This window comes from Neofelis nebulosa, chromosome 4, assembly GCF_028018385.1.
Source record: "Neofelis nebulosa isolate mNeoNeb1 chromosome 4, mNeoNeb1.pri, whole genome shotgun sequence".
NCBI classification, from domain to species: domain Eukaryota; kingdom Metazoa; phylum Chordata; class Mammalia; order Carnivora; family Felidae; genus Neofelis; species Neofelis nebulosa.
The window spans coordinates 149496466-149521283 of NC_080785.1; the positions used below are offsets into that span (position 1 = coordinate 149496466).

Here is a 24818-nt window from a genome sequence, read left to right on the forward strand (position 1 = left end):
AGCTGTGGGGGGAGGTGGAGGTCAGTGGGACCAGGCTGAGCCGATTACGAAGGAGAGGGGGAGGTAGATCTGCTCCCCAGGGGGTGCGGTGGGGGAAGGAGAGGGCTTGGGGGACCGTCCAACTCCTCCCATTCCCTAGCAGAGTACTCTACTGCGTCGCGGCCCTTGCGACCCTAGTCCCCAGAAGGAATTCTGGGGGTAGCTTTGGGAGAATGGCGGGGCGGGCTGCACGGGATCACACCGCTCTCAGGCCCCTCCTCCAGCTGGTCCGGTAACTTGTCCCGGGTGGACAAGGGCCGGGCCTCGCGGAAGCTGTGGGTGGTTGAAGGGCGCGGGTCTTGGTGGGCGAGAGCCCCGCGCGGGGTTGCGGGGATGGAAGGCGCAGAAGCGAGCAGAGCTGGGAACCGGGTCGGGCGGAGGGTCGAAATCCGGGCTCCGAGGGATCCGAGCCAGAGCGAGGCAGCGTGGGGCCTGGCGGCCGGCCCGAGGCCGAGATTTGGGAGCGGTGGGCTCGGCGCAGGCGCCGGGCGGGCGGCCCTGGCGGGCAGAGAGCGCAGGGGCTCGGGGCCAGGCACCGCGGGACCACTGGGCAGTCGCTCGCGGCCGTGCACCCCCTCCACCCCTACCCAGCCAGGTCCCCCGCTCTCGGCGCACGGACGACCTCCCGGGGGAGGGTCGCACCAGCCCTCCCGGAAGCGGCCACCGCTCGGGGCGCACCGCGGCGCGCGGGGCGGGGCGGGCGGCTGCGGCACTGGGGCGGCTGGGGCGGGCCCGCCGCGCTGTAATCGGATCCGGGGAGGGGGCGGGGAGGGGCCGGGCCGGGCGGGCCGGGGGGGGGGTGGGGGGGGGGCGCGGAGCCGGGCTCCGGGCCGGCCGGGCTCCGCGCCTGTCAAACCCCTCATTGTTCGCAGCTGATGTCACTCGCAGTTGTGAGCGGCCGCCTCTCCCGGGGACAATGTGGGACTGAGCGGCCCAGCCGCCGCGCCGCCGCCGCCGCCGCCGCCGCCGCCGCAGGACAGCCCCAGCGAGGTAGGGCGCGGGCCGGGCGGGGCACCGCGGGCCGCGAAGTTTGGGGGTTCGGCCGGGGGGTGGGGAGCCCGCGCTGGAGTCTACAGGCCGGGATCCAGATTTGGGAGACTGGGAGACATGCTTCCCTGTCCCACTCGGGCCCAGGCCTGCACAGGTGGGGGGCGCTGCTCTGCCAGAGGAGCCCCCAGCACCAAGGGAGGGCCTTCCTGGACCTGAGACCCCAGATTCGAGGCCCACATCCCACCTGCTGTTTCTGTTCTTTGGACCTGCTCTTCTCTCGATCTCCTGCCTTGGGTTCTGGTTCTGCTCTATCTCTATCCCCATCTGCCATTCCCCTGCAGTTCCTGGCTGGACACACACCCCTTCCCATTCTCCGCAGTCCTTGATTGGGGGGGGGGGGGCAGACAGATCTCCATCCAGGGGTGTGTGGAGATGACAGTTGGGGGCTCAGAGTGGTCCTTCATGCCCTGTGGCTCTTCAGCCCCTCAGCTCTGACCTAGCTTCTAGCTGGAGTCCTGGAGGACAGGGGGTGTCTCTGGCTAATCACTTCAGCCTGGCTCTCATGCCTGCCTGGCCAGGAGAGGGAGGTGCCCACCTCCTCACTCCCCTGTCCCAGGCCCGCCATCTTGAGACCTGTGGCACCCAGTGCTCCGCCCGGCTCCAGCACCATGGGGAGTGGTCTTCAAGGGGATGCACCCACAGCCAGTTGCATGCCCTCCTTCCAGAATGTGGGCTCTTGGTCCCCACCAAGCCCACAATGTTTACCTTTATGCTGGACCAACAGGGCATGTATCCCTAGGGGCCCTCCTTCTCCTACAAAGAGCTATTAGACCCCAGAGACTCTCCAGGAGCTTAAACCTTAGCTCCAGTCTTCACTCTTTCCTGAGGTTACCCTCACTGCTTCAGGGCCAGCACCTGGGATCCTATCCTTTTCCCATCTGAAGGTCCCCTAGTCGCTCTGGGCCCTGGAACCCCCTCAATCTCCAAAGCACCCCCATCCCAGCCCCCACCCCCCAGCCTTCATCAGCATGCAGGCTCAGACTGCCCAAACACAAGGGGATTGTTCTTCCTGCATGCTCAGGGTGGGGGGCTGGGAGCAGGCGGCCCACACACCCTGGCAGGCCCAGGCCACAGGGAGGCTGGCTTTGCCCCGCCCTGTGTCCCCAGACAGGCTCTGTCCACCCTCCCTACTCCCATCCCTGCCACCTACCCCCCCTCTAGCCTCCATCACCATCGCCCAGTGGCATTGACCTCTTGAGGAAAGAGCTCTGAGCTGCACAGGTGGACCCCTGGTTCTCCCAGCTCTGCCAGTTGCCTTTCATGTAGCCTTGTAAACAAATGCATTCCTCTTTGGGCCTCAGGTTCTGATTTTGTGAAACCTGTGCCACTCCCCAGCTCTTCTTCCAGCCTCCCTTCCACATGGGGAACCCATTCTGGGCCCCTGGAAGTCTCAAAGCACAGCGCAAATCCCCCACCCCGGTGACATGCCCTGGAAACACCTAGATCCAAAGAAACAGCAGGAGCAGGGGCTCTGCTGAGGAATGGAGAGAGGATTCTGTCCAGCCAGATCCTGGGCCTCCTATGTGGCTGGTCCCCCCATGCCCTGATCTTCTCACCCCATCCTTACTGCTTCTCTGGGACCCTCAGCCCCATCTCTGGTCCCTAATGCCGCCAGGCCCTTCTCCCTGCACACATCCTGGCTCCTGATCTCCTGGAGGAACTCTTACTTTCCTGGGTAGTAGAAAGATAGGCTTGAAAATGCCCAGTTGGGGCTCCTTTGAGTTGAGGCATATCTTTAGGAGGCACAGAGGCCTGAGTGATTATATCTGACTTGGAAGGTTGGGGAAGGCTTCACAGAGGAGGTGGCATTTGAGAAGGATTTTGACAGAGAGTGAGGAGGATGGGCATTTCAAGCTGGGTTCAGCCTAGGCAAAGGCCCAGAGGCCTGGAGGTGCTAGGCGTGTTTTGCAGCCTGGTGTGTAGGGGAGAAGGGGTAGAGATGAGAGAAGAGAAGCTGGCAGGGACCAGATCACAAAGGGCCTTGAGTGCTTGTCTATGGTGATCAGGCTTTATTCCTTGGGCACTGGGGAGCCATCGATGGCTGTTGAGCAGCAGAATGACCGAGTCTCCAGCATGGAAAATAAAAGCTAGAGACCTTTCTCAATTTGGGTGAGGCAAAGGGTATCAGGGGGTGGGGCTGTACCATGAAGCTGTGTCCTTCCTCCTGGAGCCCAGTCTGGGCCTGCCTCAGTTTCCCTCGGCTGTGAGGACTCTTGAGGAGTTGCCTAATGATGCCCTAAGGAGGCTATAGCATTTCTGACACCAGACAACTTGTCAGAGCTTCCCTTCACTGCCTAGCACAGATTCTACAGGATAGCTTTGGGTCAGGAAACCAGAGGGTGGAGCTCATGGACCCCCCAGGCTGCTCCCCTGCAGGCCTCTCCTCCCCTGACTCTCCCAAGAAGTGCTATGAATGGTCATCCTGGGAAGCTGTAAGGCTGAGAGGCTGGGCACATGGGTCGGAGGATACTGGAACATTTCTTGTGGAGGCCTGGGTAATCAAGAAGGGGGAGCATACCCAGTGAAGGGGATAGGCAAGGGAGTTAGGATCCCTCCCTCAGTGCTGATCTCCCCAAGCCTAGTGTCCACCTCCCGCCACGCCCTGCTTCGCCTGATGTCCCGAGCCATTCCCCAGCATCACTGGGTGTGGCCAGCATGGCTGCTTTTGGATTAGGAGTAGGAGGCTGCTAGGTTGGAGCCTGGTGGTGCTGAGGGGGATGTCAGGGGATGTGAGGTGGGGGATGAACTTGGAGACTGCCCCCCCCACACACACACACACACTTTCTCTCTAGCTCAGGTGGGTCTGTAGGCCCTGGTTGGTTGGTCCAGACACTGGCTAGCAGAGCCAAGGGAATCCCCCAAGGGGCGGTCCCGTCCACTTGAGTTGCCTGGCCCCAGGAGCCCTCCCCTCCCCCGGATTGTTCTTGCTCCAGAACAAAGCCAGGGTGGACACTTGATCCCTGCATGTGGGGGGGAGCTGGCTAAGCCCCCGGCCCTTTGATTGGGCAGCTGTCATGAGAGAGAGACAGCTGGGGGGGAGGGGCAGGAAGGGGCAGCCGCCATCGCTTACACAGCTGTCACCCCCACCCCCCGCCCCCTCCAGCCTGGGTGGCAGGAAGCCAGGGACAGAAGGAGTGGGCACTCCATCTGGGGAGGGGGCCTGGGGAGCAGAAGGGAACACCCGAGATCAGAGGCCTGGTCTGAGCTTGGTATGTTCTGCCAAGGAGCCCTGCTGACCAGAGGGGGCTGGGCACCCCCAGAGGTGAGCTGGAGGTCAGTATGGCATGACGTGTGGCTGCCATGTGGGTGGCCCAGCAGGGACCCAGGGCCCACCAGCAAATAACTCCCTAGAACCCTGGTGGGGCAGAAGGGGAGCCAGCATGCCTAATAGGACTGTTTGCTCTTAGGGCCCCTAGGAGACTAATTTGGGAAACCTGTGTCAGGAACTCTTGTTCTCTCCTAAAAACAGGAAAGATCTTGAGGGTCCCTCAGAACAGGAAGGACACAGAGATACCAGCACCAGCAACCCCCAGCCCCGTACATACACACATAGCACAGGTGGGTAAACTGAGGTCCGTGTCAGGTGAAGGCCTGGCCAAGGTCACCCATGGAACTTGAGGCAGTGGGCTCTACTACAGACCCAGGTACCGTTTGCAGGGCAGGAACTCTAGTTCTGGCCACATTCTAGGCCCTTTGCCCTTTTTTCCTCAAGCCTTATGACCCCAAGAGGTAATGTGGCAATGGTATGGGGACAGTGTGAAGTCTCCCACTGATTGCCACTCCAAAGGAGTCCCTGAGTGTCTGAAAATTCTGGAGGCTAAGACCGTAGCTTTGGACAAGTTGTCAGTCCTTTCCAGACATGACCCACATGTACTAGCCAGGCAGGGGTCTCACAGACTACTAAGTCTGCTCCTCACCTTTCAAGAGCCCTGCTCCAGGAAGAGGACTGACAAATCCAGACAGGACAGCCAGAAAGGAGAGGCAGACGGGGCCTGTGACAGAGCCCCACACTAGCAGGCAGGACTGTGCTTTCCCCCACCTCTCTGTGACCTTGGGCATGTTATAGACCCTCTGTTGGCATCACGTTGCCTTCTGTCTGGTGAATTCATCTGTTCAGCTCACCATTATGTTCTGAACACTTTCTCCAGCTTGGCTCTGGTCTGAGCTCTGGGGACACAAGGAGAAGGTGGCAGCCTTGGCCCCTGCTCTAAGGGGCTCCCAAGCTTGGCTGTCCAGGGAGGCACAAACTAAGCACGTCATTACAAGTGCTTTGCTGGAGGAAGTGCATGCAGCTGGGGGAACATTAGCAAGGGCAGCCAGCATGAGGCTGGCCAGGATGCTCACAGAACAGAGTCCCTGTATCCACTGTTGATTTCTGACCTCTGGAGAGCCTATGGACGGAACTCAAGGGGAGGGAGGAGCCTGTGCTGGGGAGACAAGTTACTGACTGCTTGGGGGGACAGCATTGTCACCCAATGGTACAGGGAAGGAACAGGCCTCATGCCATGGAGTGGCTTGCTTGGGCTTCCTGAGAAAGCCAGGCTGGGGGCACCCCTTTCCTACTCCACGCCCAAGCTCTGGCTAGCACGGGGGTTCCAACGAGGGGATTGGACAATGCTCCACGCCCTTGACCCTCATGTCAGAATAGGGCAGGGGGCTGAGGAAGAAGGTGCCCAGAGGTCTCTAGAGTGCTCTAGGCAGGCACACTCATCCTTGGCTCCCACACCCTCCTGGGCAGAAGGAATTTGCAGAGTTAGGGCTTGGTCTTGGCTCAGCTTTGGCACCAATTGGTCCCACTCCATTTTCTGCCTTGGGTTCTGGTCCCCCAGTTAGCTCCCCATCAAGGCTGAGCCTTGGTAGGAGACAGCCGGCTGGAGGAGAGGGATTTCCAAGCAGGATTAAGGTTCAGGATTAAGTCGGGGGATGAAAAGGGGTCGGGTAGGGAGGGCTGGGAGGGCTGGCGGCTGGGCTAATCCCAGAAGCTAATCTCTGGCTCCTCCTTCCTCTGTCAGTTAACAGTTAACGGCCTTGACATTTCCCAGCCCCCAAATCCCTTTCTTACCCATCACCCAGTCCCAGGGGGAAAACATTCTCTCCATTTTATAGGTGAGGAAATTGAGACTGGGAGCCCAGTGACTTGTTTCTGGTACAGTAGAAAGTATTCCCGGCTGGGAATGTGGCCACTTCTCACCTCTGCAGCACACAGGAGATGGCTTGGAAAACCATTATGCAGACTGCTGGTCTCCTGACACCACCCCCCTTGCCCCATGTGCTGAATGAACCCTGCTGTCTGCAGGGAGGCTCTGCTTTAGTGACCAGTGGGGGTGGTATTCCCAGCCCTTGTGCCCCAATCCCCACAAGCCTCTGCCGGGCAGTGGGAAGGCTGGGGCAAATGGACCCTCCTAGAACCTTGCTATCTTTACTTCCACCCTCCTTTCAAGGCCTTCCTGTGGCTCCCGATGGGCTCTCCAGCCTCAGCTCCAGCAGCAACTCCATGTTATAGTCCTGGGGCAGGGGCGGGGGGTGGGGAGCTCTGGCTCCTGGATGCAAGTGCTTCTCATTTGAAATAACTTCAACCTTAACCAAACTTTCAAGGCCCAATCCACAGGGATCCCCTTTTCCAAAAGGTCAGAGAGGAGACTCTCCCTCTCTGGACTCCCATAGGCCTCCTGGTTAATTTTTCTAATATATGTGGGAAAGGGAAGGATACCCATGGAGACTGGCTGCCTACCGCATATGTACTTAGCTCATTTTAATTCTCATAACTCTTTGATGGTAAGACTTGGTAGTCTCCTCTTACAGATGAGGAAACGGAGGCTCAGATGGGTTAAATGAACTGTCCAGGGTTACCTAGCAAGTAGTTGTATACAAGGACACCGGTCAGTGTGACATTCAAAACTGTCTCTCTTCTGTAGGAATTTAGTTAGTTTGGCTCTGAGATCTTCATGTAAGGGCAGGGAACCCAAAAGAGACCTGGGCTCCTCTCTAACCCCGCTTCTGCTGCACCCACCAGAGCCGGCTGGGCACCGTGGACGCACCCCCAGGCCACTGTGGCCCCAGCCCCGCCTGACAGGATGAGCGGTTCAGATGCGGGGCTGGAGGAGGAGCCAGAGCTCAGCATCACCCTCACACTTCGGATGCTAATGCATGGGAAGGTGAGTGGGTGGGGGGCAAGGTGAGGCATGGCCAGCCAGCAGTTTGATCTCCTGCCTTCTGTCTCTGCTAGAGCTCCTGTCCCGGTGGAGGGGCAGGGCCTGGGGCATTGGTGCTCCCTGACTCTACTCTTGTCTCATTTGCAGGAGGTTGGCAGCATAATTGGGAAGGTAGGTGCCCCAGTTCTGTTCTGTGTAGACTTCAATCTGAGGCCTTAGGCCAGGTGTGGGGGCAGTGACCAGTCAGGCTAAGAGCCATTCTGTATTTTGTCTCCTACAGAAAGGAGAGACTGTAAAGCGAATCCGGGAGCAGGTGAGGATGGAGTTTGGGAGAGCTGCCCAGGGCACCTGGTTTGGAGGGGAGGGGAGATCCCTAGCTGCATTTTCCCTGAACCCCACTATTTGGGATGACCAGTGAGTGCCCTTGGAAGGTAGCTGTTTCCAGCCTTGGCCAGGGCCTGGTGAGTGGGCAGGCAGACAGGTTCCTGGCAAGGAAGTGGAGAAGGAGACCTGCTGCCCGGCCTTTCTGTACCCGCAGAGCAGTGCCCGGATCACCATCTCTGAGGGTTCCTGCCCCGAGCGCATCACCACCATCACTGGGTCCACAGCAGCCGTCTTCCATGCAGTCTCCATGATCGCCTTCAAGCTGGATGAGGTCCGTGGGTGGCTGGGGTGGGAGGCCAGAGGTGGTTCCCTGGGGCAGGGGAACAGGGCTCCGACTCCACGCAGTGGCTGTAGGTGGCAAGAAAGGCCAAGCCCGGGGCAGGGTTCTTTCATTAGGGTGGGATTTGGGGAGGGCTTCCCTCCTTCAAACCCCAGCAGGAAGGTGCTCCGGGGGTGGGGCAAGCACAGCCAAACCACAGTCTTCCTACCCAGGACCTTTGTGCTGCTCCTGCAAATGGTGGAAATGTCTCCAGGCCTCCGGTGACCCTGCGCCTTGTCATCCCTGCAAGCCAGTGTGGCTCACTGATTGGGAAGGCTGGCACCAAGATCAAGGAGATTCGAGAGGTGAGGAAAAGGGGGATACCACCCTTGGGGAGTCCTACCCTCCACTTCAGAGAGTGGACCTGGGCTTATGGCTTCCTGTCCCCTGGGGAGCTCTAAGCCTGGGCAGCCCTAGCCTGGATTACGAGGGCAGCCAGAAGTGGCCCCTGTTCTCTGCTTGCAGACCACGGGTGCCCAGGTGCAGGTGGCGGGAGACCTGCTCCCCAACTCTACAGAGCGTGCTGTCACTGTGTCCGGGGTACCTGATGCCATCATCCTGTGTGTGCGCCAGATCTGTGCTGTTATCCTGGAGGTGCTGCCCTGGTGCAGGGAGAGGGGACGGGGATGGGCCCTGGTCTATCTTGTCAGGCCACCAAGTCCTATGCATATGGCACTGGGTGGAGGCAGGGCAGGGCTGCAGGGATGGACTGGGAGCTCCAGGGTGTCGGGATGCATTTACCCTGGGGGTCATGGGAAGGGCCTTGAAAACATAGGCCCTTGGGGGATACAGGGGGGCCTGGAGGGTCCTGACAGAGCCTCCCCCATTTGTGCCTTCTAGTCCCCACCCAAAGGAGCTACTATCCCATATCATCCAAGCCTCTCCTTAGGTACCGTCCTTCTCTCTGCCAACCAGGTGAGGTGGAACAGTAAGAGGGGTGAGAAGCATTACTGGAGAAGGGACTTGAGATGGGGGAGGGATGGAAGAAGGACTTGGAGGTTGGGTGGGAGGAGGAGTGACTGGCCAAATTGGTCTGACTTGTCACAGTAACCCCCTTTCACCCACTTTGTCTCCCATAGGGCTTTTCTGTCCAGGGTCAGTATGGGGCTGTGACCCCAGCTGAGGTGAGTAACCGTAGCCCAAGGGAGTCCTTCCCAAACCAGGCCTCCTCTGACTTCTGACCCTTCTTCTTTGGCACAGGTCACCAAGCTCCAGCAGCTCTCGGGCCATGCAGTCCCCTTTGCCTCACCCAGCATGGTGCCAGGTGAGCAGCCCTGCAGAAGGAGGCAAGGGCACACTCCAAGGGGCAGACAGCACCCTTGGGATGTACATGGGGAGGCAGGAAAGGCCCAGAATCACATCTGATCCCTCTTCTCCTCCCTCCCAGGACTGGATCCTGGCACACAGACCAGCTCACAGGAGTTCTTGGTTCCCAACGATGTGAGCAGGGCATCGGGTAGTTTGAGGGTGGGCAGCAGGGGCCCAGGAGTCTGGGCCTGGCCTCGGGTTGAATTCTGTTGTCCCCCCAGCTGATTGGCTGCGTGATTGGGCGCCAGGGCAGCAAGATCAGTGAGATCCGGCAGATGTCAGGGGCACATATCAAGATCGGGAACCAAGCAGAGGGTGCTGGCGAGAGGCACGTGACCATCACTGGTTCCCCTGTCTCCATCGCCCTGGCCCAGTACCTCATCACTGCCTGGTGAGTGTGGGGAGGGGGTGTCCCAGGTCACGGGGCTTATGTGCCTGTGAAAAGCACACTTGGGGCGGGAAAGCTGATCTCCCTTCTCTGTCTCTGTCTGGGTGTGTCCTCTGCCTCCCCAACCCTGCCTTTCCCACTCCATGTTGCCCCATCTCCCCTCCACGTCTATTTCTTGTGTCTTCTTTTCCCATCCCTGTCTTTTTCCACTGGGTTTTGCCCTCCCTGCGTCTCCTCTCACCCCATACCTTACCTGCTTATTCTTTCTTCCCGTTTTCCACTCTCCTGCCATTCCTGTTCTCTTCTATGTCATTGTTCTCGATTCCTCTCCATCTTTCATCTAATCTCCCCTATATTTGCCCTCATTGCCCCTCTCTCACCCCCACCTTCCCCTGCATCTCCCCCCATATCCCTCTCTCCAGTCTAGAAACGGCCAAGTCTACCTCTGGGGGGACGCCCGGCTCGGCCCCCACAGACCTGCCTGCCCCCTTCTCGCCGCCCCTGACGGCCCTGCCCACAGCTCCCCCAGGCCTGCTGGGTACACCCTATGCCATCTCCCTCTCCAACTTCATCGGCCTCAAGCCTGTGCCCTTCTTGGCTCTACCACCTGCCTCCCCAGGGCCGCCGCCGGGCTTGGCGGCCTACACTGCCAAGATGGCAGCAGCCAATGGGAGCAAGAAAGCTGAGCGGCAGAAATTCTCCCCCTACTGAGGCCGGCTGAGGCACAGGCGCAGGGGCAGGCAGGACCACCGGTAGGGGCTGCCTCTGCACCCTATCTGCCCAAGGAGACTCCACCCTGGGGTCCCAAACACCACTAATGCCCAGACGCATGGATGCACCCCCCACCCGGCCCCGGTTTGTGGGAGTAACTCCTCTTAGAGGGGGAGCAGTTTCTGGCCCAGGGTCTGGGGAACTGCAGCAGCTCCAGGGTACGGGGCTCCACCCCCTCTAGCTCTATGCTTGGATGCAGGGAGCATCCTTAGTGCCCTCACTTCAAAGGGTCACTCATGCACTCCCCATCCCTTAGGGCTTCCCAGTCTCCTGCTCCTCTGTGGGGATCAGGGAGGAGGGCTGGGGGGTGGCTGGGGGCCATGCTTCTCTCCCCACCTCCCTGCAGATTCCTGCTGCTTCCACTGATACCCTTTTGACTGGAATGGACTGGCTGGGCTTGGCAGAGGGCAACCCAAAGAGGGGACCCTGCTGGGCAGCTGGGGGAGTGGTGTGGAGGCAGGGGCCGAGTTCTCAGCAGCAGACACTCTGTACAGTTTTTTCAATCCCTGTTTTTGAATAAATATTCTCAGAGACCAGGAAGCTGTGAAACATTGTGGGTGTTGGCAAAACCTCCAGAAAATGGGTGTTGACAAGGTCCCGGAGGACCCCATCTGTGAATCCACCGGTCCCCATTGGGCTTTGGCTCCTTCCACATGCCAGTTTTGGGGCTTCGGGCCCTTTGGGGTCATGTTGTTCAGCCTCCTGCCTCTGGCACCACACTGATCCAGTTGTTTTCTGGGCACTTTAGAAGCTGGTAGAGGAGTTCCAGTAGCTTGGTCCAGCCTCTCCTTGGTGTAGATGTCAGGGAAGTCCTTCTGAGTATCTCTCCACTGGTTCCTCCTGCTGTGGCTGTTACCTAGACCTTGCCCTGCTTCGTCCATCCCTTTGGCTGTAAACCCTTAGAGCCCACTTCTCTGTGATCCTGCCCACTTCCTCTCCTTCTTTGGCCTGGGGACTATCCGTAAGTGTCCAAACCACCTAAGCTGGAGGAGCTCTTAGAGATGGTCCAGGATACAAATGGGAAAACAGGCCTAGGAAAGGGTAGGTCTGTATACAAAGCTATGCAGAGTCAGGCTCAGAACCCAGGATTCCTAGCTCCCAGAAGCCTCTTGGCCTCACCAGGCTGCAGGCCCTCTTTCTCCTGTTCCAGAGCCAGAAATCCAGGCAGGGGACCTGCCTGGAACTGTGCAGGAGTTTGGATGGGCCTCCTTCTGACACCACCATCTTTCTCCAGTGCCAGCTCAGTATGGGAGACAGATCTCCTCTCAGGTGGCCCCTGTCATGCTCAGGTTCTCCCCTTCTGGCAAATCTGGGGCTTGTTCTGGTGCCCCAGGAGGGCCTAGGGCAGGGCCCAATGAAGGTCCCTGGAGGTGCTGCAGAAATGTCGGCAGGTGCCAGGCCCGGAGAGTACAGGCCCGCGGGGGTTGGGGCAGAGCCCGGCGGGCAAGGCGGCCCAGTGCCCGGCGTACGGGGCGCTGTAGCAGGCCATACAGGAAGGGGTGAACCGCGAAGGCCGAGTAGGCCACCCAGGTGACGGGCGCCTCAGCCACTGCGGCTTGCTCAGCGGGCGCCAGGCACGCACAGCCATAGGGCAGCCAGCAGGCTGCGAACTGGCCCACGGCCAGGGCTGGGGCCAGGGCTGCTTTGCCCCCAGGCAGGCGAGGCCGGAGGGGTGGCAAGATGGAGAGGCGGCTATCCAGAGAGTCGGAGCGCGGCCGGGAGCCGCGCGCGGGCCGCGGGGGCCGCAGGGCCGCACGGCGGGCCACGAGGAAGATGCCGCCGTAGGCGCCGAGCAGCAGGAGGGCCGGTAGCGCGAAGGCCAGCAGCGCCCAGAGCGGCCGGAAGGGCCCGAGGCCACCGGCCAGGACGGAGCAGCGCGGTGGAGCCGGGGGTGGTGCGGGAGGCGGCCCCAGCAGGGAGAGCGCGCCCAGCAGCCCCGCGGCGGCCCACACGGCCGTGAGCACCAGGCCCGGCGGAGGCCGCGCGCCCGGCCGCAGCGGATGCACTATGAGGCGGTAGCGCGCCAGACCGAGCGCGGCCACCCCGAGCGTGCAGGCGGGGAGCAGCGCCGCCGAGAGGAAGCGCGCGGCGCGGCACGGCGCGGGGCCCAGGCGCACGCGGCCCAGCCCGGGCGGTGGCGCGGCCAGCAGGCCCAGCGGCATGATGGAGGCGGCCGCCAGCAGGTCCACGACGCACAGGTGCACCAGGTAGAGCGTGTCACGCAGTCCTGGGGTGCGCAGCACCACGACCAGCAGCGCGCCGTTGCCCAGCAGTGCTGCTGCCTCCACGACAGCCGCCAGGATCAACCCTGCCGAGACGGCGACTTCTGAGGTGTTCAGCACTGTGGTGTTGGCCATTCGAGCGCTCAGGCTTCACCCTGTGCTGGGCTGCAGAGAGCGAAATGGAGCGTCTTCCCTCCCCCCTTCCCATCACCTGTCCCTTGCTCCTCTGGCCCCTCACCTCACAGGATGCCCCGGTGCTGGCTCCATCGCCCAGGCTGCCATCCTCTCAGGGGCTTGGGCGGCCCCATGGAGGGATGCAAGGCTGGGACTTCTGCTCTCTCCCCTTACCGCCGCAACTCAGCCTCTGCTGGAGATGGTACTGGCTGACACTCTGATGTTGCCCTTTAGAGACAGAGCTGGCAAGGGAGGAGCAGGGCCTGGCACCAGCCCCCTGGGTCCTAGCAGCTGCCAGCTGCTGGCTGGAGACTGTGCTGTGGAAGAGCTGGGGGTGCCTCTGGAGGGGGGCCCAGACCAGGCACAGGCTGGAGTCTAGACTGAGACATCAGAGTGGGGGCTTCAGAGTCTGTGGGACCCTGCTCTGCCTTTCCCAGGGCAGGAAGTGGTCCTCCACATGCTCTCCCTTCTCATCTCCACCAGTGGGGGTAATCAGATTATTCAGCCTTTGTCCTGAGGGGAAGCTGAGGTACCAGTAAGACAAGAGCTGCAGCGGGGAGGGCTACAGGAGGGCTACTTCTCTCAGAGAGGAGGCTAGGAAAAGTGAGGGAAAAACATCGTAGGATGTGGCGCATAGTAGGCTCTCCACAAGGATTAACTTGGCACAGACTAGGTGCTTCATGATAGTGTGTGGAATTAATAAGAGGAGGCTTTGGGGGAAACTCTTGGGGTTTTTTGTTGTTTTAATTGAAGTACAGTTGACATATATTAATTCAGGTGTACATTCGACAATTCTATATGTTACAAAACCACGCTAAGTGTAGTTACCATTTCGACTGCTGTTTTTTTCTTTGGTTTTGTTTTTGCTGTTAGCAAACAAGTCCCTTCTGCTAAGAGCACCCTGAGTTTCCTTTAGGAAACCACCCCTCCCCAATTCTCAGGGTTAGGGGTTGGGAGAGCAAGATCCCCACCCTCTGTTTTCCTAAGGAGCAAAACCCAGTCCCAGCCAGTGTATGGCATCCCCCCACACCGGAGGTGGTTGGCTCTGGGAAAGCCATGTGACTCTAATGGGGCATATGCCCCCAGGTGAAGTCACCTAGTCCCCTGTCCAACCCCCTTCTATGCCCTGGTGGTTTGACTAATATCCGAAGCTCCTTTCTCTCCCCTGCCTCTCCAACATCTCCCCCAGTACTTTGACTACTGGGTGCCTTAAATGTCCTATGTCCAAAACAGAACCATGACTCTTGACCTCTCTCCTCAATGTGCTCCTCTCAGAGTCTTCCCCATCTCAGAAGGTTTTACTAATGCCTCCCTTCCCCCAGGCCCCATGTCCAATCCATTAATATGTGTGAATCCAGCCATTTCTCCCACCACCACCCCTCACCCGAACCACTTCAGCATCCTCTCAACTGATCTCCTGGCCTCTGCCTCTGCACCTCATGCAGTCATTCGTCCTCAGATCCATTCCCCAGTCTTCCCCAGTGCTCCGCCTTCCAGGGAACTGTACTTCTCAGGGTTCTTTATAGCTGGTTTTTGGGTGTATTCAGCTAATGGAAGTTAGCAGCAGAAGACTGGAGGGTGGAGGGAGGGAAGAAGCCAAGGTATTTTCCCTCTCATGCTCTCAGCCTGGGGCTCTGAATCTACTGTCCTTTGTGGAGGACAGCCTCTCTCTCCTTCACGCAGCCCCCTCTGTCGTTCCACACCTGAAGGGAGACCCTGGCCTCCCATGGTGGAATATCATTTCCTTCCATTATCCCTCCAGCCTAAGGGTGGTAGCAACTTCCTGCTGTTGCTAATCTTTGGATTGCCTCACCATCCCCTCTGGTAGTTCAGTTTCTTTCCTGTATCAAATTCCCCTTGTCTGGAATCCCCAGGGTGATTTCAGCTTTGCTGATGGATCTTGATTAACACACCCTCCAGTCCATCTCTACACAGCTGCTGAAGTGGATCCCTCTAAAAACAAATCAGATCATGTCACGATCCTGCTGTTATCCCTTTCAGAGCTTCCCATCATCAGAATAGACTCTCAGCTCCTCTGTGCCCAGTTGGCCTTCTCCCCACCTTTCTGACCTCACACTCTTTCTTGATGACCACACTTCCAGCCATAGCAACCATCTTGCTGATCCTCCAACATGTCAAACTGGTTTCCACCTCAGGATCTTCACATGTGCTATTTCCTCTATCAGAATATGCTTCCCTCAGATCTGTCCAGGAGTTAGTCCTTCACCTGTTCAGGGCTCTGCTTGAGAGAGGCCTTCAGTGACCATCTTTTCTAACATCCCCCCACCTTCCCATCACTAATTCTTTTTTTTTTTAATTTTTTTTTCAACGTTTTTAATTTATTTTTGGACAGAGAGAGACAGAGCATGAACGGGGGAGGGGCAGAGAGAGAGGGAGACACAGAATCGGAAACAGGCTCCAGGCTCCGAGCCATCAGCCCAGAGCCTGACGCGGGGCTCGAACTCACGGACCGCGAGATCGTGACCTGGCTGAAGTCGGACGCTTAACCGACTGCGCCACCCAGGCGCCCCATCCATCACTAATTCTTTTACCCTTATTTTTCTTCCTGGCACTTTCCCTACTTGATAAATTTCATATCTATGCATGTGCTTGTTTACAGCCTGTTGTACTAGCCTGTAAGGTCCATGAGAGCAGGGGCTTTGGCTGTGTCTTGCTCGTGCCTGTGCCCCTAGAACCCACCCCAGGCACATGATCAGCGTTGTATAGAGCTAGATGGTAGCCACCAGGGCATGAACCTCCAGATTTGACTCATTTCCTGCTGGAATTTGAAGGGCCTGATCCAATTCTCCATTATTCAAATGAGAAAACTGGCACTCAGGTAAGGAATGTGTCCCAAATCACACAGCTAAGTTGTACCTGGAACCCAGGTCACCTGCTTCCTGGGCTCTGTCCACACAGGCACCACTTCCTGAGCTTGGCCACAATTTAAACATAGGTATTTGCCTCTAGGAGGTGAAGCTGGATTTTTGAGGTCTTGGTTGAGAGTAAGGGGAAGTCCAACACGTTCTCCTTCGTCTTCTCCCTGCCCAGCTGGGCCTGCAGGGCTGGGGCAGTGCCTGAGCCACCAGGGCCTGGGGAGGGTTCAGAAGGGCCAAGTGGGAATAGCAAATGAGAAACGTGGGCTGGGAAAGGTGCTAGGGAAGGGACAGAGACGATGGTGGGTTGGAGAGTGCCCCTCCCACCAAAACAGTCCTACTCAATTAAAAATGGGGGGAAAATGGAACACTTCATAGTTTATGTGGGGTTTTTTTGGTTTAATTTGCACAAAGAAATGAAGGAAGGATAAATCAGAAACGGCAGCAGGTAGGTGGGAATGGAGTGAAAGGCTGGAGAAGGACACTTTCCGGAGTGCATGCTTATGTCCAAAAGATTGGACTTTTGGGGACTCTGTTAATGTTCTATGGATTGAAAAAAACAAATCAATGAAGATGAGGGAAACTCCATGAAAGTGAACTATAAACAGGAACAAATGAACCTCCCTGTATTTCAAATGCATAACAGCCACACTGAAGAGAAATAAATAGCTCATCCAAATAACATTTGAACCTGTGCTCAAACTGCTGCTTTGACCATTGACCCTCAGTCTAGAGGGTGGTCATGAATAAGATTCAATACATCTGGAGCTTGACTTAGGTTTGTTTTTCATAATGGTACAGGTGTAGCAATTCTGAAGCCCCTTTTTACATGGGATTTAGTGATAAGTAAATATATTAAGGTTGATGGAAACCAAGATTCTGACTGTTAGAGAAAAGAGATATTTTAAATATGTATTTGAGGAAGAATGGAAGAGCCCTGTGGTGTTGGATTAGAATTGAAGAAATATAGACAGACAGATGTGTTAATTTATTTACATATGCGTATTTCCTGGCTCTCTTTACTACAAGAACTTACAAGCAATGACACCCCAGAACTAAGGAGCATACCTACTGCCCAAATCTGGGATGCTAAATACCATTTCCTGCTCTAGGGAACCAGGGCTCCTTGGAGAAATGGCTGATTTGGGTTTGTGTGAGATGAGCCTGGAACATCTTGTGATGCCAGAAAGTAAGGAAGTGCTCAGAAAATGACATAGATCCAGGAATCAGTTTGAAAGGCCTTCTGCTGGCAAAATCTGGGGCATTTTGAAGATCAGGATAATTATAGTAATGGATTATAACCTAATGCATAAAATAAGAATCCACAAGTCCATATGGATAATAAAGAAAGAAAAAGGACTAGTATCAATAAATATAAAAGAAATGGTGGGATTAGATAACTTCATTTGCAACCATCTTAGCAAAAATTGATTTAAGTCATTGATTCCAGGTAAAAGTCACCAGTGGATGTTAAAGCTAGTGGGTGAAAGTCCAGGAAAAATGGGACACTTACACCTCAAAATATTTTCCCACAGATTACTGATTAATTACAAATAGGAGAAATGGTAATTTTCCAGTGGAGGAACCTGGTGGTCACCACCTTAAGAGATCAAAATTAACATCACCTAGAATGGGACATGTCCCTCTGGATATAATGCACCGAAGACACATCACATAGGTCACGTCCCTGCTCAAACTGCACTACCCGAATCTGATCATGACAAAACATCAGACAAACCCAAATTTTGAGTTAGTCTGTAAAACAACTGGCCCATCCCCTTCACGAGTGTCAAAAATGTCAAAGTCATGAAGGGACAAGAAGGGCTGAGGAATGGCTTCAGACTGAAAGAGACGGATGAGACACAACAACTAAATGCAGTGTGAGACCCCGGACTGGATCCTGATTGCTCTCTAGTACCTGCACCCCATTTGTGGACAGGGTTACCTGGAGGTGGCTGTCATTCCTTTCATGATTGTACAGCAGTATTCCATGGATATGTGCTGAACTTGTTAATAATATTCAGATGTAAGATACATATGGATGCCTGGCCCCGAGACAGGAATGCTTGATTTGCCTGGCTGTGTCTGGGCCAAATGAGTCCCCAGATGCCCAGGTGAGTCTCCAGATGCCCAACAGCTTTGAATCCCCCTTTGAAGGCTCAATGATCAGGAGGCTAGTTGTTGCAGACTTGGATGTAGATCGACCTGTGCGTGCGTGCGTGTGTGTGTGTGTGTGCACATGCGTGTGCGTCCCACATCGACCTTGTGAGTGCTTGCTCCCTGGAGTGGGCTGGTGCAGCTGTGCGGTGTAGTGCGTCCCCAACAAGAGAAAAGGAGGCCTGGGCCTGGTGCAGCTGTGGCACAGACAAGCAGAGGCCAGGGAGTGAGCAGATACAATATTTAATAAGCTTGCTGTGCATGCTTGAAGTTTAGCCTACCCTGGTGCTCACACCTCTCGGACAGACAAGCTGGGCCAGGGTGGACAGCCCAGGTGGATCTGGGATTCTGCCCACTCTCAGTCTGTGCTCCTCTAACTTGAATGGGCTGCTGTATCTGTGCCCCAGTAATAATGGCAGCCCATCATGCCCATCATCTTAGGAGGTGAGACTCTGGGGCCATGGCCATGCCAGGGCTAGCAAGGATTGGAGGGAGGGGGGGGATCACTGTCTGGGACACAAGAGGGAGATCTGGGGGCAAGAAGGGGTGATATGAGGGATGGGCAGGAAGGTTGAGATGATGGTCTTGTGGCCAGCAGGCCCCGGGGCAAGGGTAGGGGGACAGCTCAGAGATGAACCTCTAGCAGGTAGCGCAGGCGACACTGGCTCTCTTGGTAGATGAGATATTCACTCTGGGAGAAGGTGGAGCTGCTGAACTCTGCGCAGGGCACGGGCTGGCCCTGGGGCACCGCCACTCGCTGTCCATCCAGCTCCAGCTCGGTGTCCTTGGCTGGATCTGCAGGGCACAGCAAGGGCCATGGGTGACTCAAGGGTCACTGGTCCTTGGCTTTACCAGTAAGTTCTGCCTCCTATGCTCTCCACTTCTGCCACAGGGAACACCCGCTCATTCCCCCCCTTGCAATCTCCAAGCCACTGCACAGGCCAGGCCTTCTGCCTGGAGTATCCTCCCCATTTCTCTGCCTGGGAAATGCCTACTTATATCTTTCAATGCTCAGTCAATGACACCTTTTCTTTGAAGCTCTCCTGGATGCCCAGGAATATGTTCAATCAGCAAATGTTTGTCAAATGACAAAGTGAATGACCATAGTGAGGAAGCCTACTGCTTTTTGTCTCTCTCCTCAGCTCCTTCTCTGCCCACCGCCTGGGCCCACCATGCCCTGAAAGCATCCTGGTCCCCTAGCTCAGCCCCAGGTCTCTATCCTCAGGCCTGTCTAGCTTTTCAGGACTCACCAGGCTCTGTGTGGCCTCGGGCAATGACACTGTCGAAGCCAGGGGGTGGCTGCTTCAAGCTGGGCTCGTCGATGGTGATGTGGTACTCTCTGCCCAGTGCCACCTCACCCAGGAACATGTAGCCAATTTGGTGGGCTCCGCAGGACATGCCAGTAACTGGGGGACACAGGGAAGAAGCTTGGCCCTCCTACCTGACTCCCTGGTCCCCTTCTGCTGCATCTTATCTCCTCTGGCTTTGTTGACCGAGCCCAGGAAAGTGCCCACTCTTCCTGCATCCTTAAAAACACCACTTGTCCTGGCTGTGTTCCCCCCTACCCCTTACCCCACTCTTCTGATCCCTGAGAGCAGGTATATGCAGCCCCTTCTACCCGACACCAACGTCAGCAAGGGGCTCCCAGTGACCAAATCCAGGGTGGAGGCCTTTTCTCTCTGGCCTGTTCTGTTGATTTTGCCACTGGCATCCTCCACCCCTTAGCCTAGGACCCCCTTGCACTGTTTCTGCTGAAGCTACCCTCTACTCCTTCATAGGCTCCTCTGCCCTCCTGGTGGTCCCCTTGGCCTTGAGCAACCTCAGACATCCGAGAACATCAGCCCCATCCAACCTTGCTCTCTTGGCTCAGTGGGTGGTGGTGGTCTCCAATGATGGGCTGGCCGGGGAGCCAGTCTGGGGAGGTCTCCTCAGTGAGGACACCTCTGGACAGAAACTTGGGGGTCATCAGAGATACTTCAACCCCGTCACACATGCTGCCCATCCCACCTCCCGCACATCCCTCTCACGGATTCTTTCTTCCCCCACCTCCACTGCCTGGGTTGTGTGCCCATCACATGTGGCCTGGGTAAGAACATGGCCTCCCTATGCCTCTGGCCTCAGTCACTCTCCCTGAGGCTGTAGCCACTGAGATGCTGCTGCTATACGAAGTCTGGTGAGGGTCCCATCACTATCTGGATAAAGCTCCCTTGATCTTCCAGGCCCCAGCCCTCCCGCCCACACAAGGCATTTGCTTGGAGCCTTATCATCAGGCTGTGCTTGGAGGTCCTGACATGGTGTGCGTAGCCTCCCAGCCTGTGTGCCACTTCCTAGTTTCTTTACCTCCAAACCTCCTCTTTCACTGCACTCCCCTCCACATCTGGCTGGCACGCTCATCCTATCTGCATCACCTGCTCCAGGAAGAGATGCTGCCTGGGGCTGTCTGACCTGTCTCTGACCACTGGCCCCTCCACAGAGTCCCCACAGGACTCAGGATGCCCCGCTGAGCACTCTCGTCAGTAGCTATTCAAGGTTCCCTCTTTTGGGTGAGCACTGGGCTTGGTCCTCCCTGGTGTCCTACACCTGCCCAGGTGGCCCCCGGATGTATCTCACCATAGCCCGCTGACTTGCTATTCTCTGAGGCGAAGTAGATGCCCTTGCCAACGCGGCCACCAGAATGTGGCATGATGCGAAGCCCACTGGTGAGGATGGCGGCCACCACGGCCACATTGGTGCCATGCCACAGCAGCCTCCGATTACCCAGCTTGGCGTGGGCCTGGAACATATCTCCCTGGGGGGAAGGAGGTGGAAACAGGAAAGGTCATGCTATCCAAGCTCAGGTGCTTCTCCCTGATGCTCAGAGAGCACCACCAAGGCCAAAGGCCCCTCTGGCCAATCACATCCACTCATGCACACGTGCACAAGACCTGGGTCTGAGGGAAACTAACCAATTGTTAAGCTGACTCACTAATGGGCACATAAACTAAGGTCATCTCCTTCAGAGTCAGATAGTGATAGGGGAGTGGGTTGGGAGGAATCTCTCTTACCTCCCCTTCTCGGTTTACTTTCCAAACATGTTGAAGAACAGGGCATCTGTAGGTGTTGCCAGTCTGTTCTAAGTAGGTATATATTACCTGCAAGGAAAGCAAATGCTGGATGCTGAGGCTGACAGATGTGTGGACAAACCCCCACTGGTGCCCCAGTCCCAGAGCTCTCCTTGGGCCCTTCAGACACAGGGAGAGAAGGCCAAGGCCAAGGGATTCCTCTGCACACCAGGAGGGCAGATGGGTAGAGGGACAGTGCCTGCTATTAGCCAGGCTCCTCTGTGGGACCTGGCCCACCTTGTACTCAGGTGCCTCGGAGTCCAGCAGCTGGAGCTGGCACTTAAGGAGCTGGTAGTCTCGGTCCAGTGGGTGTGGCACCTCCTTCACCTTCTCCTCCTCAGGGGCTGCCTGCAGGGTCTGAGCCAGCTCGATGTCTGCCAGCACCTAAAGTGATGGGCACTGGCAGCTTGTCTGTCCACTGGACTCCCAGTCTCCTCCCTCCCACACGACTGGGACCATGGTCACCCCACCTGTGCACCCCCATACCATCTATCTGCCCGGCCTTCCCCTCCCCTGTCCTTCAACCCACCCATTCAGTCCACCTATCTGGGCCTTCTTGGCCATCTGTCCTCCATCTCCCTTGCCCAGTCTGTCTGTCTGCCCCACTGCCCACCCACTTGCCAACCCTCACCAGCAGCATGTCCTTTTTGGCCTGCAGAAGCTCAGGGGAGTTGATAGATGGGGGCCGATTGCGGCCAAAGTTGTGGGGAATGACAGTGTAGAAGTGGGAGGATAGCTTCTCCAGGCTGAGGCCACCATCCGTAGGGTCTTTGAGGGCTGCCTCCAGTGCCTCCAGAGCCTCAAAGCCCCGTGCAATCTGCTGCTTGCTCAACTTCCCTAGGGGCATCTTCTTCACATCTAGGAGGTGGGGAAAGTCAGGGAGACTCAGTCCCATGGCCTTGCAGCCCCCGGGCCCCTGCAACCCTGTCCGGCCCCTCTCTCCTCACCTAGGTTCATGAGGGTCATGGCATTCTTGAACATGTCTTTGCTGAAGATGTTGGTGATGAGCTTCTGTGTAGCTGCGTCCAGGGAGCAGGGCCGCACCTGCTGAACCATGGTCCTTACTGGGCCTCCAACCATCTAGAGATAGAGGGCACAAATGAGCAGGAGTAGCTGGGCACAGCCAGAGAAGAACCTGGCATTAAACAGAGACTGGCCAGGTTGAGGCCAGAGAAGAGAGGTCTGTGCCTGAGGCCACAAAGCTGGACAGTGGCAGAACACAACTGGCTGGGTCTCTCCATCTAGTCCCCTCCCTCAATGCAAGGCCCACCACCCTCCCTGGCCACTTCACCTTTACCATGGCTTCCTGGGCCTCGTCCTCTCCCCGTACTTCAATAAGCATGTACTTGCCCGGGTGGGCCACAAAACGATCCCGATCCACCCAGTTGTTCTTGGTCTTGTCCCGAAACTTCTTCTCAAAGTCCTTTTTTGCATCCTCCAGTAACATGAAATAGCTGAGCTTTGACTGGCCCACTTCTCCCTGCAACCAACAACCTTCAGGGGTGTGCCTGTGACAGTACCCACGTTGGACATTAGTTGCCCTCTGCTGTGCCAAGAGCCCCTGGGTAGTCAGAAGTGGGGAGGGGGTGTGGTCAGCAGCTGAGTAAGTTGTGGGGACCCTGGGGGAGTAGGGGGTATGTATTGTAAAGGGAGAGGTGGGGAGGAGGTGGGCACAGGGTGGGAAGGTGGCACTCACCACACGACCCCAGCGGTTCCAGCAGGCGAAGCGGTCACCCTCTTCCAGCAGCTGGATGATGTAGAATTTGTTGTTGTTGCTCCCGATGTTGGTCTGGTTCAGGGTGCAGGCGTAGTCTTCATGCACCTGGGGCCAGAGGGGGCATAGGGAAGGCAGGCTGGCTTGGGCTGCCCTTGAATGAGACAGGGTACCCAGCTGCACAATGACAGGGGTCTGATGGGGAAGGAGTCATGCTGCACTGGGGCATCGGAGGAGGCCCTGTCAGGGAAGGCTTGAGGAGGTCACGGTTCTGCCCCGGGGGACACAGACTGAGGGGACATGACTCAACCCAGGCAGTTGGGGGGAGTTCTGGGAGGACATGGCTGTGCCCTGTGTCAGGGAATCAGAGAGAGACATTGGTTCTGCCCTGGGGGGTTGACAGGGACATGACCCTGCCATGCAAGGGATCTCAGGGGACATGGCTCTGTGGGGCTACTTTAGGGGACATAGTGAGCCCTGGGAAGACTGAGGGGTCACAGCCCTGCCTTAAGTGTGGCAGGGGGAGGCCTAAGAAGCTCAGGGGCCTGCTCTGGGGTCTGAAGAACAGACATGACCTGCCTGGATCTGATGGTGTATAACCCTACATGACCTTTGGGGTCTTGGGGGAACATAGCTTACTTGGGACCTTGACCTATCAGGCCAGAACCAAGCCCCAGTGGGAAGCAGAGTAGGTCTGAGTGTATTTATACCTAGGAAGGAGTAGGCTCCAAGACTGGATGGGTCCTACAGCTTACCTGAGTCCTGGGACTGTGGCTGAGTGGGCATGCTGGATCCACTCGGACTATGTGCTTCTCCGTGGGTGCAGCTCTGAGAGCCTTGGCAGTGGAGCGGAAGCTGTCCTCCTCCTCTGCCCCCTGACGCCCCTTCTTTTTTTCAGGACCCGCATGTTGCACCGGGGGCTTGCGCTTTGGAGCCATGGCTCTTCTGGGGCACAGAGGGGTCCCTCAGGCCTTCATGGACTCTGCATTCCACCTGGCTGGCACAGCACCAGCTTGCCCCACTTTGGGTTTGCCCTTTGGTGTTCTGCCCCCAACCCCCCACCCTCAAGCCACTGTCTCCCCCTGCTTCCATTTCCCCATTCCCAGACTCAGACCAAAACCAGCTGTCTGTACCAGTCACCTTTCCCTTTTCCCATTCAGAGGGGCCAGGCCAGGACCCTGTACAGTCTGCCCGGGGTTAAGGAAGAGTGGTTCCCTATCCTCTAGCAATCCAGTAAGTCCTGATGAGGGAGGGAAAGTGAAAGGAGAATCTCCTTCCTCTTGCTTCTGGGCTCCTCCTCCATCCAGAGCACTCCCTGGGTACTGCTTCCTCCTCCCCTGTCTCAGCTGACTCAGATGGGCCTGACATGGTTGCTAGGCTGAGTCACCCAACTATGGAGGACAGTGGGCAGTAGTAGCTCCCCGGGGCCACACTCCTGGGGCCAGATGTGTCCCTCCAGAACGTGCGACCCAGGGGCCCAGAAACCATTCATTCCCAAGGGGTTCAAAAGTTCTGGGGTGCCAGTCAGGGTGTGAGATCAGTGGCCTTGAACTGCCAGAGGGCAAGGGCCAGTCCCACCCATCCCTGCCCTGCCCTGCGGAGGGCTGTGGGCTGGACCATAGGGCACTCACCAAGGAGAAAGAAGCCGTGACCTGGCGGCTAGTGGCGGCCTAGTGGCGGCCACTAGGTCTACTATCAGGACCCCCACAGCAGTTCCAGTTCTAGGGCCTTGTCTAGCAACCCTCTGTAACCTTAGGTGTGACTTGGAGAGTGATTTCCCTACAATCGCCAGAGGTGGGGGCAGGGGCAACACAGGAGTGGGGGGTGTGGTTTTCTAGCTATCTGGCCACCAGTCAAGTGAGTCAGAGGCTGGGCAGGAGGAGGCCGGCAGCCTGTCCCACGGACCCATGGACACTTGATAGGGATACAGCCAAGGCCTAAGGGACTGACGCATCCTGAGCGCCGCATGTCTGGCCTGAAGTGCGCAGTACAAGTCCGCCGGTTGCCAATGACCTTGGACCCTGGTGCAGGAACTGCCTACCTCTTCTCGAGGCTGCCTAGATTCCCCGGGTTACCTAGTGCCAGGCTGGTTTGTTCTTGCCCCCGCCCCCGACGGGGAGGAGTCACGTTCCGAGACGTGAAACCCTGCATCTCTGACACCTC

General features: G+C 57.2%; 3 protein-coding genes across 9 annotated transcripts; 1 reads left to right on the forward strand and 2 right to left on the reverse strand.

Annotated features, from left to right (window-relative positions):
- The first annotated feature begins 846 nt into the window (after positions 1 to 846).
- Positions 847 to 10951, forward strand: PCBP4 (poly(rC) binding protein 4). Of its 2 annotated transcripts, XM_058726724.1 has the most exons (14): positions 848 to 1029; positions 4559 to 4647; positions 7103 to 7244; positions 7389 to 7412; positions 7522 to 7554; positions 7785 to 7896; positions 8118 to 8249; positions 8410 to 8538; positions 8785 to 8859; positions 9024 to 9068; positions 9145 to 9208; positions 9332 to 9384; positions 9474 to 9643; positions 10063 to 10951. In XM_058726724.1, the coding sequence occupies exons 6-14, from the start codon at positions 7873 to 7875 to the stop codon at positions 10349 to 10351; spliced, it is 981 nt and encodes a 326-aa protein (XP_058582707.1). In that variant the 5' UTR covers positions 848 to 1029; positions 4559 to 4647; positions 7103 to 7244; positions 7389 to 7412; positions 7522 to 7554; positions 7785 to 7872; the 3' UTR covers positions 10352 to 10951. The 2 variants fall into 2 exon arrangements, with proteins under 2 accessions (XP_058582706.1, XP_058582707.1); XM_058726723.1 differs by lacking the exon at positions 4559 to 4647 and having other exon boundaries at positions 847 to 1029; positions 7780 to 7896.
- Positions 10901 to 13169, reverse strand: GPR62 (G protein-coupled receptor 62). The gene is made up of 2 exons (XM_058726725.1): positions 12872 to 13169; positions 10901 to 12798 (listed from the first exon to the last, which is right to left on the reverse strand). The coding sequence occupies exon 2, from the start codon at positions 12766 to 12768 to the stop codon at positions 11677 to 11679; it is 1092 nt and encodes a 363-aa protein (XP_058582708.1). The 5' UTR covers positions 12769 to 12798; positions 12872 to 13169; the 3' UTR covers positions 10901 to 11676.
- A 4898-nt stretch (positions 13170 to 18067) lies between these two features.
- Positions 18068 to 24714, reverse strand: PARP3 (poly(ADP-ribose) polymerase family member 3). Of its 6 annotated transcripts, none has more exons than XM_058726730.1 (11): positions 24697 to 24714; positions 23411 to 23600; positions 22638 to 22763; positions 22233 to 22421; positions 21889 to 22021; positions 21573 to 21799; positions 21179 to 21325; positions 20885 to 20971; positions 20451 to 20628; positions 19091 to 19246; positions 18068 to 18635 (listed from the first exon to the last, which is right to left on the reverse strand). In XM_058726730.1, the coding sequence occupies exons 2-11, from the start codon at positions 23591 to 23593 to the stop codon at positions 18466 to 18468; spliced, it is 1596 nt and encodes a 531-aa protein (XP_058582713.1). In that variant the 5' UTR covers positions 23594 to 23600; positions 24697 to 24714; the 3' UTR covers positions 18068 to 18465. The 6 variants fall into 6 exon arrangements, with proteins under 6 accessions (XP_058582713.1, XP_058582715.1, XP_058582716.1 ...); XM_058726732.1 differs by lacking the exon at positions 24697 to 24714 and adding an exon at positions 24287 to 24622; XM_058726733.1 differs by lacking the exon at positions 24697 to 24714 and adding an exon at positions 24287 to 24622 and having other exon boundaries at positions 23411 to 23648.
- Between the last annotated feature and the right edge of the window lie 104 nt (positions 24715 to 24818).